The sequence below is a fragment of the Bombus bifarius genome, unplaced genomic scaffold (genome assembly GCF_011952205.1).
Source record: "Bombus bifarius isolate JDL3187 unplaced genomic scaffold, Bbif_JDL3187 scf7180000008022, whole genome shotgun sequence".
Taxonomy (NCBI): domain Eukaryota; kingdom Metazoa; phylum Arthropoda; class Insecta; order Hymenoptera; family Apidae; genus Bombus; species Bombus bifarius.
In genome coordinates this window covers 118,251-131,914 of record NW_022884395.1, presented here as the reverse complement: position 1 = coordinate 131,914, position 13,664 = coordinate 118,251, and the positions used below count along the sequence as shown (strand labels likewise).

General features: G+C 34.7%; 2 protein-coding genes and 1 long non-coding RNA gene across 7 annotated transcripts in view; 1 reads left to right on the top strand and 2 right to left on the bottom strand.

The window, feature by feature from the left end:
* LOC117207120 (tyrosine-protein kinase Src64B) overlaps nucleotides 1–6,957 on the top strand; it is an 86,866-nt gene extending 79,909 nt beyond the window's left edge. For all 4 annotated transcript variants that reach the window (XM_033447015.1, XM_033447013.1, XM_033447016.1 and 1 more), the window contains 3 exons: nucleotides 774–1,027; nucleotides 1,435–2,145; nucleotides 2,415–6,957. In XM_033447015.1, coding sequence (XP_033302906.1) covers nucleotides 774–1,027; nucleotides 1,435–2,145; nucleotides 2,415–2,629 — 1,180 coding nt within the window. In that variant the 3' untranslated portion in view covers nucleotides 2,630–6,957. The remainder of the gene's footprint in view (nucleotides 1–773; nucleotides 1,028–1,434; nucleotides 2,146–2,414) is intronic.
* Nucleotides 6,958–7,064: 107 nt separating this feature from the next.
* LOC117207121 (putative mediator of RNA polymerase II transcription subunit 24) lies at nucleotides 7,065–9,184 on the bottom strand. Of its 2 annotated transcripts, none has more exons than XM_033447019.1 (2): nucleotides 9,024–9,184; nucleotides 7,065–8,175 (listed from the first exon to the last, which is right to left on the bottom strand). In XM_033447019.1, exons 1-2 carry the CDS (start codon nucleotides 9,137–9,139, stop codon nucleotides 7,455–7,457), a joined length of 837 nt encoding a protein of 278 aa, XP_033302910.1. In that variant the 5' UTR covers nucleotides 9,140–9,184; the 3' UTR covers nucleotides 7,065–7,454. The 2 variants fall into 2 exon arrangements, with proteins under 2 accessions (XP_033302910.1, XP_033302908.1); XM_033447017.1 differs by lacking the exon at nucleotides 9,024–9,184 and adding an exon at nucleotides 8,687–8,997.
* A 2,059-nt stretch (nucleotides 9,185–11,243) lies between these two features.
* Nucleotides 11,244–13,032, bottom strand: LOC117207124. Its single transcript, XR_004487470.1, has 2 exons — nucleotides 12,390–13,032; nucleotides 11,244–11,996 (listed from the first exon to the last, which is right to left on the bottom strand). It is a non-coding gene; the product is annotated as an uncharacterized LOC117207124 (long non-coding RNA).
* Between the last annotated feature and the right edge of the window lie 632 nt (nucleotides 13,033–13,664).

The following is a 13,664-nucleotide window of genomic DNA, read 5'->3' as shown; positions in this document are numbered from 1 at the left end:
AACGCTCTTCGACGTTGTCATATAGTTGCGGACAAAGGAAAGTTTAACGAGTAAAGGCAAGATAGTATAATTTTACAAAGTTGAATTATCATTTGCAAAACCAATGAGTAGATATAGCATACAGGGTGGTTGGTAACTGGTGGTACAAGCGGAAAGGGGGTGATTCTACGCGAAAAAAGAAGTCGAAAATATAGGATAAAATATCACGTCTCGTTATAACGGATCTCACTGTAGATTTTTAAAAAAATGTAAAAAAAATTTTTTTTATTCTATATTTTCGATTTCTTTTTTCGCGCACAATCACCCCCTTCCCGCTTGTACCTCCAGTTACCAATGACCCTGTATATCTTGCGATAGACTACAAAAGATAGATAAAAATGATAAATAGACTGATAAAAGATGTCTAATAAAAAGATCAGAAAAACTCGCATACGCAAGTAGCAATTTTAAAGTTTTATTTTTCCGCCGTTACGTCCGTGTTTCTTCACTCGTCTTTTTATTAGTACGTTGCGCTTTGTTGCGTCGTTTTCATAGACACAGCGAGGATACGTATAGATATAGCGCCATCAGGACACGGAACCTTCGTTCGCAGGTCTGTCCTGAAAAAGCGAACCGAAACGCTCACGAATAATCGGAACAAAGCGCGACGTATCGATAAAATTAAATTAAAAGAATTGGAAGAAGCAAACGAACGTGTCATCTAATCATCGAGAAAGTTTGAAATTTATAAATCTTGGACACTGTTCCTTTCTGTTTCTTTTCTCCATCTGCAGTTGGTTTTTCGAGAATGTCTCCCGTAAAGAAGCTGGAAAGCTTCTTCTGGTGGATGAAAACCCTCGGGGAACGTTCTTGGTGAGACCCAGCGAGCACAATCCACGAGGATACAGTTTATCCGTGAAGGATTGGGAGGAGGGAAGGGGTCATCATGTAAAACACTATAAAATTAAGCCGCTCGACAATGGAGGATTCTTTATCGCTACCAACCAGACATTCCCGACCCTACCCGCCCTTGTTATGGCGTACAGCAGTAAGTTGTATTGAATCTTTAGTGATTTATTTTAATCTCTTCCCCTTTACTGTCTCTATTCTTTACGAAAAATATATGATCGTAAAAATATAATTCTTGCGCCATTTACATATGTATTCTGCCCTTAAAATATGGTAGTTTTGCCTTAAGACGTTATTTCATACAACATAAGCTACGTTACCGGTCGAAGATTTAGAACCACTTTTGTTCGCTGTAACTAACAAGTAATCTTCTTCTATTTGTCTTATTAAAATGTTTCCTACAGCATATAGAATTCTACGTGTGACGCATACGATTTGAAACTTTTGGACGGTATTTTTCAAACCACATCAACCTGTACAACTGTTCCCTGCAACAACAATTTCGTTGGAATTCCTCTGTAACTTTGCGAACTGTGACTGTTGCAGAGAATGCATTGGGTCTGTGTCATGTGCTTTCGAAGCCCTGTCCAAAACCGCAGCCGGACATGTGGGATCTCGGGCCCGAGTTACGAGACAAATGGGAGATCAATAGGAACGAGATACAGCTGATACGGAAATTAGGCCACGGCAATTTCGGCGAGGTATACTACGGTAAATGGAGGAATAAAATCGAAGTGGCTGTGAAGACGTTGCGACCAGGGACCATGTCTACGGAGGCGTTCCTCCAAGAGGCGGCTATCATGAAACAGTTCCGACATAGACATCTAGTCGCGTTGTACGCGATCTGTTCGAAGGAAGAACCGATTTATATCGTGCAAGAATACATGTGCAATGGCAGCTTGTTGGACTTTCTCAGGACAGGTGACGGCAAATACATGCAGTTCGAGGATCTGATTTACATTGCTGCACAAGTGGCATCCGGCATGGAACATCTCGAGAGCAAGCAATTGATACACAGAGACCTTGCTGCGAGGAACGTCCTGATAGGCGAGAAGAATAAAGCAAAGATTTGCGACTTTGGTCTCGCCAGGGCGATCGAGGATGACGAATACTGTCCTAAACAGGGAAGTAGATTCCCTGTTAGGTGGACTGCTCCCGAGGCCATTGTCTATGGCAGATTTAGCATCAAAAGCGATGTTTGGTCTTATGGCGTGCTGCTGATGGAGCTCTTCACTTATGGCCAAGTTCCTTATCCTGGTAAGTTTCAATAATATACCGTTTAGTTTAATTTATTAACTTTTAATTGTGTTTTATTCTTCTTTTTGTAATTTCATTAATTTTCTGCAATTCTGTGTTTTTAATTCACTATTTATTAACTTGCGTTCAAGATTCTAATTGTTTGATATCTTCTCATTGATGTGGTCCTTACATAATAGTCGACGTTTGTATAAATTAAATTTATCGAACAATTAAAAATATAGAAAATAATTATTGCTATTTCTTCGATCGTTCGTTTCATTTTACAGGTATGCAGGGTCGCGAAGTAATCGATCAGATCAATAAAGGCTATCGGATGCCTAAACCATTGAATCACCCGCTGCCGGACAGCATTTACCGATTAATGTTACAATGCTGGGATGCTAGCCCCGAGAAGCGACCCACGTTCGAGTTCCTTAATCACTATTTCGAGTCATTCAACGTCACTAGCGAAATACCCTATCTAGAACCACCAACTGACTGATACACAGCTCACATGCAGAGTCACCTGGTACCGCACGGTCATTTCCATCCAGCGCACATTAACTGTGCCATGGAGTTTTATGGTATTTATTGCTAGATCTCTAGCAATACGTCTGAAGACTCTGTTTACCGTGTCCTTTTTTATATTAAAAAATCTGCAGAGATATTATCTGCGCGAACAGGAATAATGAATTCTAAAAAAGAAGGAAACTTGGGAAAAAAGGAGAATTACCGAAAGTACAGAATGGTACAGGAACTATTTATAAGCTGTCTCTTGATGGCGAAGAATTTTGTAAACGTTACCAGATTTTTCGAAGCAATGGTTGTTAAACGCTGCCAAAAAAAAAAAGAAAGAAGAAACAAAGAGACGTAGAAGAAAAGGAAAAGAAAATTCTGCGATAATCGTGGATAATTTACGAAGTGTTCTTTCGTTATCTTTACGAAAATTGAGAGTCATCGAGGAAGCATGATCAAGAACAATGATCTTGTGTGCCATGGAACTGAGAAACGAAAAAATGAAACTGAGTCTTGCTCGTACTGTGTATCGATGAGACTTTAAACTTTTGTGACCAATCGTGGATAACTGCCGACTAATAACGAGCCAAAACGTTGCGACTGAAGATAAGAGTATAGAATCTCTCTACCCGCTACGTATTCGATATATATTATAGAATCTAAAACGAAATCGTTCAACGTTTGAGCTATTTATTAAGCATTTTCACAATTTGGAGAGTATATTAAAAATATTTGACAAAGGTATCTTATTATTAAAAAAAAAAAAAGATAATGTTTAGACGGTAGAACGGAAACAGTTGAGAACTAAAAAGTAGAATTTTAAATGGTAGACAATGTAATCGATTATATTAATCCGTCAATGTATGATTACGACGCAGATAAACAGAAGTGTTGCGACATCTATGTAATCTGCGCGATTGCTTCTTCATTGATCTCGAATCAATCGCGACTGACTTTTCCTAAAATTCAAATCTTGTTTTTTTCTTTTAGACTCACTCCTTGCGAATCCAAGTGCACAGATTGTGCATCAATTATTGAATGCACAAGCCTGTATTAAAATACAATCATTCTATTAATATAATAAATTAGGATATGCAAAGTTTTTCGTTTGATTTCGAACGATACGTCGAGTAGGACAATATTTTATACGAGAGATTAAGTACGTTTTATACGTAAACGAGAAAAACTTTTTCGATGTGTGTATTTTTGTTCTGTGAACAGTGTATTCCAAATATACGATTCGAAAGCACACGTTCGTTTCTCCGACGAATATACATATACATATACATATATAAATATATATATATATATTATTATTTTTTACTGTGATCACAATCTGTAAAGGAAAGCCAAGAGCTATCTGTTCTCTACGGCGAGTCGATAATGTACCTACATCTGAATATGTCTCGTCATTGTATTAATTTAGACCTCTTTTTTCAAATTCGTTAAGACGCGAGTAAGAAGAAGTTACTAATAACAGAAGCAAACATATGTAAGTACGTTATATAAATGCACGTCGCCACGAGAAGTGACAAACTTTTTTTAAAACTACGTGAACCTATCGAGAGAAAAAAATAAAATAAAATAAAAAATACTAGAGATACTACTTGAAGGTAAAAATTAAGTCATCGATGTTGCTCGTACAAAGTGTTTGAAAAAAAAAATTGTAAATTTTCTACTAAACATACAAACGACAAGTTAGGGTAGAGTTTAGGCGATAGGCCCATGAAGGTAGTTGTAAATCTCCTCGGGATGTGAAACACCGACAGATCCTCGTCTTTTTTCGTAATTTCGTTGTATAAGAATATTTCTCGGATAAGAAAGGGTTTCGATCCCGAGGACGTATATCGTTGTCTCGTCATGGTCGTCCTCCGCGGAACGTATCGTTAGACGTATAAGTCCCTAGGCGTACATTGAACTATGTCACGATAAGCAAGGTGAGCCATTATGACACTTTAAATATATAAAACATTTAAACGAATAAGAACAAGAAAAAAATATTAAACGAATGAATGGGATAAAAGCTGAGAGAGAGAGAGAGAGAGAGAGAGAGAGAAGATGATAGAATATAAGTACGAAAGTGCGAGCGATGATAAGACGACTATGTACGTGAGTGTAGTGAATTGTTACAACTATGAATGTGTGGTATTTTTTTCACGCGCATTTTGCCGTGAAAATATTAAGAGATGAGCAATAAAATGTCATGCTTCTTGTACGGCCCGTAACTATTGCTCAACAGAAAGAAAATCGTGTCGTTTCAACGAAACGAACGTTTTCATGAAACGGACGCACCAACGTCTGACAAACCAGTGTTTGTTGTCTAGTAACAAACTATAATACGAATGATTCCAAATAGATATCGATACAATTGATATATCGATTCGAATGTGGAATACCTTTGTGGCTTAAGTTTACCGGGACTCGTCGCGAACTCGACATTATATTGCCACAATTACATAGTATACCAATAAATATAATGTTTTTTACTATAATTAGCGAGGCAAACACTACATACTTTTGTTGTGTGAGTTGACTAATTTATTCTATGATAGTATGATGCGGTGAATGCACGTGAAAAAGCATCATGTTTACGTAGTGTTAGAAATGTAGCTGTATTACGTCCAACAAACTTTTTCTATGAGCGTTTTATACCGATCAAAATGTTGTGTTTCTCACGGAGAATGGTCACTCAAGATTTTTCGCTAACGATCATGTTGTCGCCATAGTTGGTAGAATTCATATTGAAATACAATCATGCACGAATTCGATTCGTTGAGAATCGGTGGCAAATAATGTCCATCATATATAGAAAGTAATGTATTTGATTTTCTCTATCTTGAATGTCAACACTGTCGCATGTACATCATTTTATCCGAGCAAGACGAAGAGAGTAGTATATTTAAATGTTAAATACTGGTAAGGGCATCGTGTGGCCTTTCCACTGGATCTAGAGACTGATATTGTTTAGACAAAAGGAACAGATCAACTGCATTTGAATTTGTATTTGACGACTATATATGCTCGATCTAATTTTTCACGAGGATATCGAATCATATGTAATTGAAATTTCAATCTTTCTTACGAGATTGTTACACGAGAATAAATTTGGTAATTTATATATATATATATATAATAATTAAAAAACGATGTCGATTTTATACTTTTTTGTCCATATTCAAATTAGAGATTCGAGCAGATATAGGTATATATCCTTTCTATTGTATTTGAAATAATAAATTTCAAAGGATTTTTAAATAAAACGAAAACAAGCAAAAAATTTACATCGACGTATTTCACGATGCATTGAAATCGAATTCTGGTCGGGAGACGCTGCGTGTTTCAACTTGATTGTAACGTATAGATGTTCCAGTCTTTAATGGAGCTATCACGAATGCAATAATGCTCTATCATCGTTGTGCTTTCGGTAGTTCAAAGCAAAGTATGTATACTCAATATGCTAGTTGGTTTATGTAAGGCTATCGATCCTTTAACGTTTTTTCGACCATTCGTTGCCACGAATAAATATATAGGCTTTATATTAAGGCTCCCGAATTGAAGTATTTCGATCTTCGAGTTAAATTTTTTGTCTATAGCCTATAAATATTCGTCGTCATAATTATCAAAGTAGCAACTCATAACGCTAGTTCTATTTTTATTACTCTCATTGAATAAGTATTTTTACTGCTTACAATTAGTAAAATCGTTTGACAGCTTTAGCATTTCTTTTAAGTATGGATTATAATACGTACTATGGTTCCATATAGTTTCCTTTTTGTATTATTTCGAATTTCTTTTTTCGAACACTGCGTCTCTCGGCTTGGAGACAAGTTTCCATGAAAAGATAGTTTCATTCTTTCTATAATTCGTAAAATATGAAGTAAATCCTTCTTGTTCGGTTTGACTTGCCTACTTTTGAAAATTTGTTTCGTTGTGGCTCCGTTCAAATGAAATTTTAATAAATCTGTGATATAGTGACGAACCTCATGTTTTTTGATACAGAGTTTGAGTATTGCGCGGGGCCACCAACGAAATTAACGTGTCAGAAATTGCTTAATAACCATTTATAAATGTTAAAAAATGAAACAGTCGTCACACCAAATAGATGGATATTTTTTAATGCATTTAGGCTTTCGTCAAGATCATACACACCGCGCGTCAACATGGTTCACTCGTACCTAAAGTAAAAACGGATCAATATATCGTCATTGTTTACGTACCAAAGCTTATTATCATTAAGTAATTTAATGGTTACTTTGTATCATTGTATTAAGTACCATAAGCCTATGCAGATAAATATATTATGTATCATATTAACAGATGAGTGTCAAGTGATATTCATATATTTTATCCATATAACGCATTATTATTCTTTCATTAATAAACGCACAAGTAAGTTGGGAGTTTTAATAATACAATACGTTAGTTGCAAGGAATTTATTCTAGTACCAATGTTTCATTTCATAATACAAAAATTTAAAAAACAAACACATTAAAATCTTTTCATTGAACTAAATGAAATAGTTTGACACAAATGGCTTTTTAAAATGAATACATTATCATCTTTGTTCTCTTTTACCATTTTTACAAAAAAAGAAAAAAAAAACTATTTAAATGTAATCCTCTACAAAAACACAGATTTTTTTTTATTTTTGTTTTATTGTATATTATATATAATTTAGGTACCAAATTAAATTGGATTTGTAGCAAACATACAGTATTTAGACTTGTAATCATGCATAAACATTGCATTGCATGCTAGTCATTGAAAAACCGTATAAGAAATCTGTCTGTTACAATTCAATATATTATAATTAAATATACATCATTTCTGCCATGTGCGACATCTTCTTTGGAATATGAACAAACTCCTCGAAGTAGCTGGCAAGCTCGTCAATAGTGACATCGCATGAAGGTGGAGATATTCGTGCTTGTACTGAACATGTATTTGAACTTGAAGGTTGACCAGTTGAGCCAGCAGCTTCTGATTGACTATTATTATTATTATTGTTAATATTATTATTATTGTTATTGCCTCCACCTGGCCCAGGCCCTCTTTTTAAGCTTGGCATCGTATTACTACGTGCACGTTGGAAACTATTAACTTGATAATTATCTTGAATGCTGGTATCGTCTTTAGCTTGTCTAGAGTCTTCACTAATATTTAGCGTTTTAAAGTCCTTTGTGACCGTACCATGGCCAAAAATCTTTGAGTTCTTACCAGAAATATTAAATTTACATGTTTCTTTAATCAATGTATTTGCTACATTATCACTAAGACAATTAGTGCCAATATTATTTAATTTTAGTACAGCCTCTTTGATTATTGAGTTTTTCTTATTTTTATCAAGTACTCTTTCATTTTTTGATGGTTTAAAATTCGTTGTGCTTTTAACGCCTCTGGGACTGTTTGTGGTTAATGTTGGCTTGACAGGTATCAATCGTCTTCGAAATAAATGACTGCAATCAGAACTGACGATTTTACTTGTTGTTCTAAATGGATTTGACGGCTTCGCTTTGTCAGTGGGTGTAATACTGAAACAATAGAAAGCAGTGTTGATAATTAACATCACGACGAATAAAAATAATTATTGGGAACGCATAATCCTTTCAACATTCGTATATCGTAAATAAAATTCAATAAAATCTTGTCGAGAAAGAGATTTGAAAACATTACAAAAACATTAACTATATGATGATTTAAAATCATCTCGCGATGATTCATCATTCTTGCCACGTAACCTTGAATCGGATATTGGTAAACGTTTAATACTCGGTCGCTTATGCAATAGCATCCAACTACGTGAATTCATGTCGAAGCCACGATAAAATGGGTCACTAATTGAATGAAATTATATTTAAGATTTAATAAATCCACGTTATCACATTTTGACGAACATCAATCATTACACTTCACTTGTATTCTATTTTCGTTTCCTTTATCGTATTAACGCGTAAATTAACAAGGAGCAATATTTCGTAAATGTAGATGACTCTGTGTGGAGGCCCTTTAACTTGCTCGAAATATGTGTAAACATTTGCTTACGGATCATAGTCGATGTTATTATTTCGCAGCATCGAGTACAAGAAGTAACGATCATTAAAATGCGTGTTCACGAGTGCTTGCATCATTAATAAATCAAATCACCAAGATGCACGCATACGATGAGTAAACAAGAAATTGTCGCGTAACTCTTGAAACGAGGTAAGGTTTCAACCGAAGACCTTGACCGCGCGTTGAAAATGGATTGAGTCGCAAAACCGCAACGAACCGATACATCGAACGAGCGCACACGATAGAATTCAGAATGTTCGAGGCACTGGAATAGGACAGTTGCGAGGAGCAGGCGCTTTAAATGAGCTTTCTGGCGGTAAATGCTTACTGAGGACAGCTCGATGAGAGACGATCAATTTCGAGCTTTTCTAAACTCGCCGGCAGTACTTCGTCAGCCATGGTAACAATTTTGCACGGTTCCGTGCTCAGCGTTTGCGGGAACATGGCATCATGCCGAACCACTGTTGGCAAACAAACGTTGACAGCGCGTCAGAAAATTCCAGAATGAAGAATACGATGTTTCGTGAAATAGGTTAGAACGATGACGATAGGCTGAATTCCACAGTCACGACATTCACTAGCGTTTTCTTTCTTTTATATTCTGCGAATCTGTTTAATTATGTTTTCACCTCTACACCATCTCGTTTTCGTTTCCATTGAACTCACTCATCGGATATCGCTTGTAGACGCGATTTCGCGATCAATTAATCATCGACAGCACGTAAATAAACAGACTTTTGCGCGCAACTGCCATTCTACTGCTGCTCAATACCGGAAGCAACGATTCCAGATGGCGTTCCAACTGTATTCTCGCTACGCGCCCAACGCCATTTAAACTTTCGAAACTTACGTCCATGTTTGAATCAGACATCCGAGATAAAGATTATATTTAACGCATCGTCTAATTGGTGGTCGAAATAAGTGGGTGATGAGTAATTATGAGATTAATAATTTATTAATTCTGTGATGTATAAATATTAAGATAATGCTACGATATTTTGATACATTTAGTTGCATATGAAATATCGTTTCTTTGAAACCTAATATCATCTATTAAATTTTGTTCCATCTGTCATATTTATAATTAAAAATTTAAAAAAATGTCATTATTGGTCACAATGAATGATTAAATTAGTCGTATGATTTTCTTAGACATATGAGTGTGAATTTTGAAAAAATTATGATGAAAGTTGCTGGAAATATATATATGTAAGGATATACATAAATATGGTTATGATGACAGGTTAAAATAACACCACCATTTCACATATAGAATTTTTTATTTCTGATATTGATAACTCTTACATCGCTAGGAAAGTGCATTGTTTCACGTCGATACTACTTTGATTAAATGTGTGATGTTTGAAAGAATGTGAAAGAAACTAACTTCTTATTAGTAAAATAATATTTCATATGTATTAATTTAATAATACATTCAATTTCATAATATTTGCACTAGAACTAGTCAAACTAACTAACTAATAATCAGATTTTTTTCAATATCTTTGATAACATGAACGTTTACTTTTACGTTTAGATAACTATACATGAAAAGTCAATAGATCTAATGTTTATAATATTCAGTATTTTATATTTCCTGTTAAACACGAGTTTTATATCAATGTACTAGTTATTATTGAAATGCAAATACATTGTATTTGCTCGAATTCGATTGGGATTTGACCCTTCGGAAGTTACATTGATCAACTCTACAAATTAAAAAGCCCAGAAAAGTGACGATATTTCAAATGCTGTTTATTAAATTTACATTGAAGTTTATGATTACCTATATTATTTTCATCGTATTTATTTTTTCTTATTTTAAATCATTTTATATTATTAACGGTGTACTTAAAAAATTAAGAAATTAATAGATAGTGGAGTTGATCAGTTTATATTTTGAGAGGCCTATTTATAAGTGTAAATACAATATTCTAGTAATGTAACAAATAGAATATAGTCGAATCGCGTGCGGTTCTCCTTTGACAGATCTCTTGCATTGCGTTTATGGCCGCTGCATAAGTTGCCAAGATTTAAGTAGAACGAAAATACAGGTCGTAATATCGATCAAACGTATCTTTGCGCCATTAAAAGGATGTCGTGATTTCCGTGGAAGTTTGAAAAGCCTCCTGGGGATCGATCTAAGCCTCGGTTAGAACACAATATCGTGAAATGTGATAGGTTTAATCTGTTCTCTTGCTTCCAACTCCAAGTCTTCGTACATAGAACGGTCGCGTGTACTCGTGACTCGTTGTGCAAATCTCCAGATAAAATAGAACCAAGAGCAATTTATCGTTGTAATTTATGGAAATATTTCTTATCGTATCTCACGTGCCGCACTTTTTTCTTTTTTTTTTTTTGTTTTCACGCGAATTTTAAACAATGTTAAAATAGTTCCACACCGGTAGGATATTTTCATGTTTCCCACATGTATTTGTGTTTGTATTTTTTATTTTTCTACTTCTGCGAGTGCGGGTGTAAAAATATAGTTTATTTATTGAAGGATAGTATATCAGGACAGATTTATGGAACGAAGTAGAACAGTTGAAACTTTTGTAAGAATTTTATTGAATCGTATACATAGCTGTTTCTTACGTATGAGTGATGGATATGATTATCTTGTTTGACTATGAGGCTTGATTAAAACATGAAACATACGTTAGAGAACCGTGAAATTAAAGTATAACATTATTATGTGATACAAGTGTAAACATTTTCACCGTATGTATGCCAATAAACTACGTCACGAACATATAGTAACGAATCTGTTAAGATATTTTGTGTATTTTAATATTAGAATCATTTGCATATCATGTAAATTTTGTAAAATGAAAAATAAGTTCTTATTGATATATTTTACTAAAAATATTATTCAAATTTCCAAAAATTCACCACTGCCAATTTATAAACTTTCGATGAAATATTATGAATTAGTCACTTTGTTTACCCCAGCAGTTTTAGCATGTATAAGAAAATGATAAATATATCAACTGGTGAAAGTTATTTTATCGGAGATCTCGATTTTCAATATAACAACCGATGAATAAGCGAACGAGGCTTACAAGACCTGACACACTCTACGAGGCGCTTTATTTTAGCATATGAGCGAAATATTTACGAATTCCTCGTGCCGAAAAGCACTCAAGAGCCACGGGATTCGTCAGGTTGAAACAACAGAAGCTATCGTTGAATCCATTCAACCATATTCTCATATATCTCTGTTCGTTCAGTTTGTTCGTCCGTCCTTAGAAACTGGAACGCCATTTTTCTTCTTCAGATTAAGTAATCCTCTTTCGTAATGCTGAAAAAGTAGAAAGGAATTAAGGAAAATGATACAATTTTACGTGCACAGACATACAAACAAAACCATGTACGAATTTCACAATTATGTAAGAATTAATAGAATTTGAAGAAGAAGTTATGATAAAAGTTAAATAAGAGAGGAACTTACCTAAAATTAAGAAAATAAGATATAGAAGTCCTAGGAATCTTAAGAATCTTCGAAATAGAGAGATAGAAATATGATCTTTGTCAAATAAGCGCATAACCTAACCCCAATCACACCAATCACATTTTCCCAAACATAGAATTCCTTTTATCCATTTCAATCATCTTCGTTCATTCTACCAAGTTGCCTATTTCCAAAAAAAAAAAAAAAAAAAAAAATGAAATCGCCGAAAGATATTAATTTTACCAATTAAAAAGCTTGGTAAGATCGTTCGAAAGCGTATCCTGTTCTCCGTATCGTCTCGTTTTCTTGCTTAAGAGACCAGAAACGCGGGTTGGTACGATGCCAAACGGTGGCCACACGTACATATACACAGTACACTACACCCACGTCTCCCGACCGCGTTCACTTCCTGCGGATTTGCACACGGGTTAGAAAAGACCGTGGCGTGGCACTGTGGCACGCGGCGAACGCGTTCTCTACGTCGGTAAATTTATATTTCAAGATCGCCTACCGAATGATCTTTACGATCGCTGGAACGTTTGCCTGACAATAACGGTTCACGACTCGAGGCAATTACTGACAGATCCAGCTCGATGCCTCGCTATCACAACGAAATGGCGCGCGTTGGTTTCAAAGCGCGAGCGAGCACACGAACGTCAGTTTGACACCGGCTTGATACATTGTACGCGGCCAGTGTCGTTTCCACTTGTCGTCGACATCTGTTTCCGTCGAGTATTTATAAAGTGATCGAACGTAGCGGAACTTAATTCCCCATATGTCGTTCGACCAAAAATTTGCCGAAGGTATTTTACCAACTATCGTATAGCTTCGTTTTTGGTAATTGAGCAATAGTAAGTGGAATGGTAAAAATGATGTAAGTAGCAGAAGGATAAAAAAGGATTTTCTTAGAAGATTGGGAATGTTTTGAAATAAATGTACGCCTATAAAAGAGAATTTCATGAAGTATCTGTAGAGCAATAGATTTTTAAATCGTGTGTTCTTATGTTTATATAAGAGTTGTGGATTCTTAAAATTAAACTTGCTTTATATTTGGAAGATGGTGAAAAAAATATTTATATTTACATTGTATTCTACCATCTTCTATATATATGTATCCCAGGCTATATATTCCATAGAAAAACATAAGATAGGTTGTGTTTAAGAATTCCTAATTTATGTAGTATTTTGCTTCTGAGTTTGTAGGATAGGTTTGTTATCTACACGATATATAGATTTTCTCCTTGATGTGTCTAATTTGTGTCGACTACTTCTATTTTCAAAGTGAAATTAAGAAAGGAATTTGTTCCCGCGTATCTTACTACAGGATAAAGTTATAATCATTTATAAAGAATTGGTATTATTAACAATTGATATAATTATTCTCAAGTTCTAATTATTTAAAATAATATGAAAATTGATCAGTTCTTCTGATTCTGATAGATTCACTTGCGCTAGGTCTCAAAATAATATTAAATATCTCAATTTATTATTTTTCATCGCTATTCCAAAATTATAAAT

Bases quoted from the DNA above. Each gene is read 5' to 3' on its own strand.
- LOC117207121 (XM_033447019.1), bottom strand. From the start codon at position 9,139: ATGTTCCCGCAAACGCTGAGCACGGAACCGTGCAAAATTGTTACCATG. The intron at 8,176-9,023 runs GTAAGCATTTAC...CTATTGTTTCAG, and splicing joins CTCTCATCGAGCTGTCCTCA to TATTACACCCACTGACAAAG.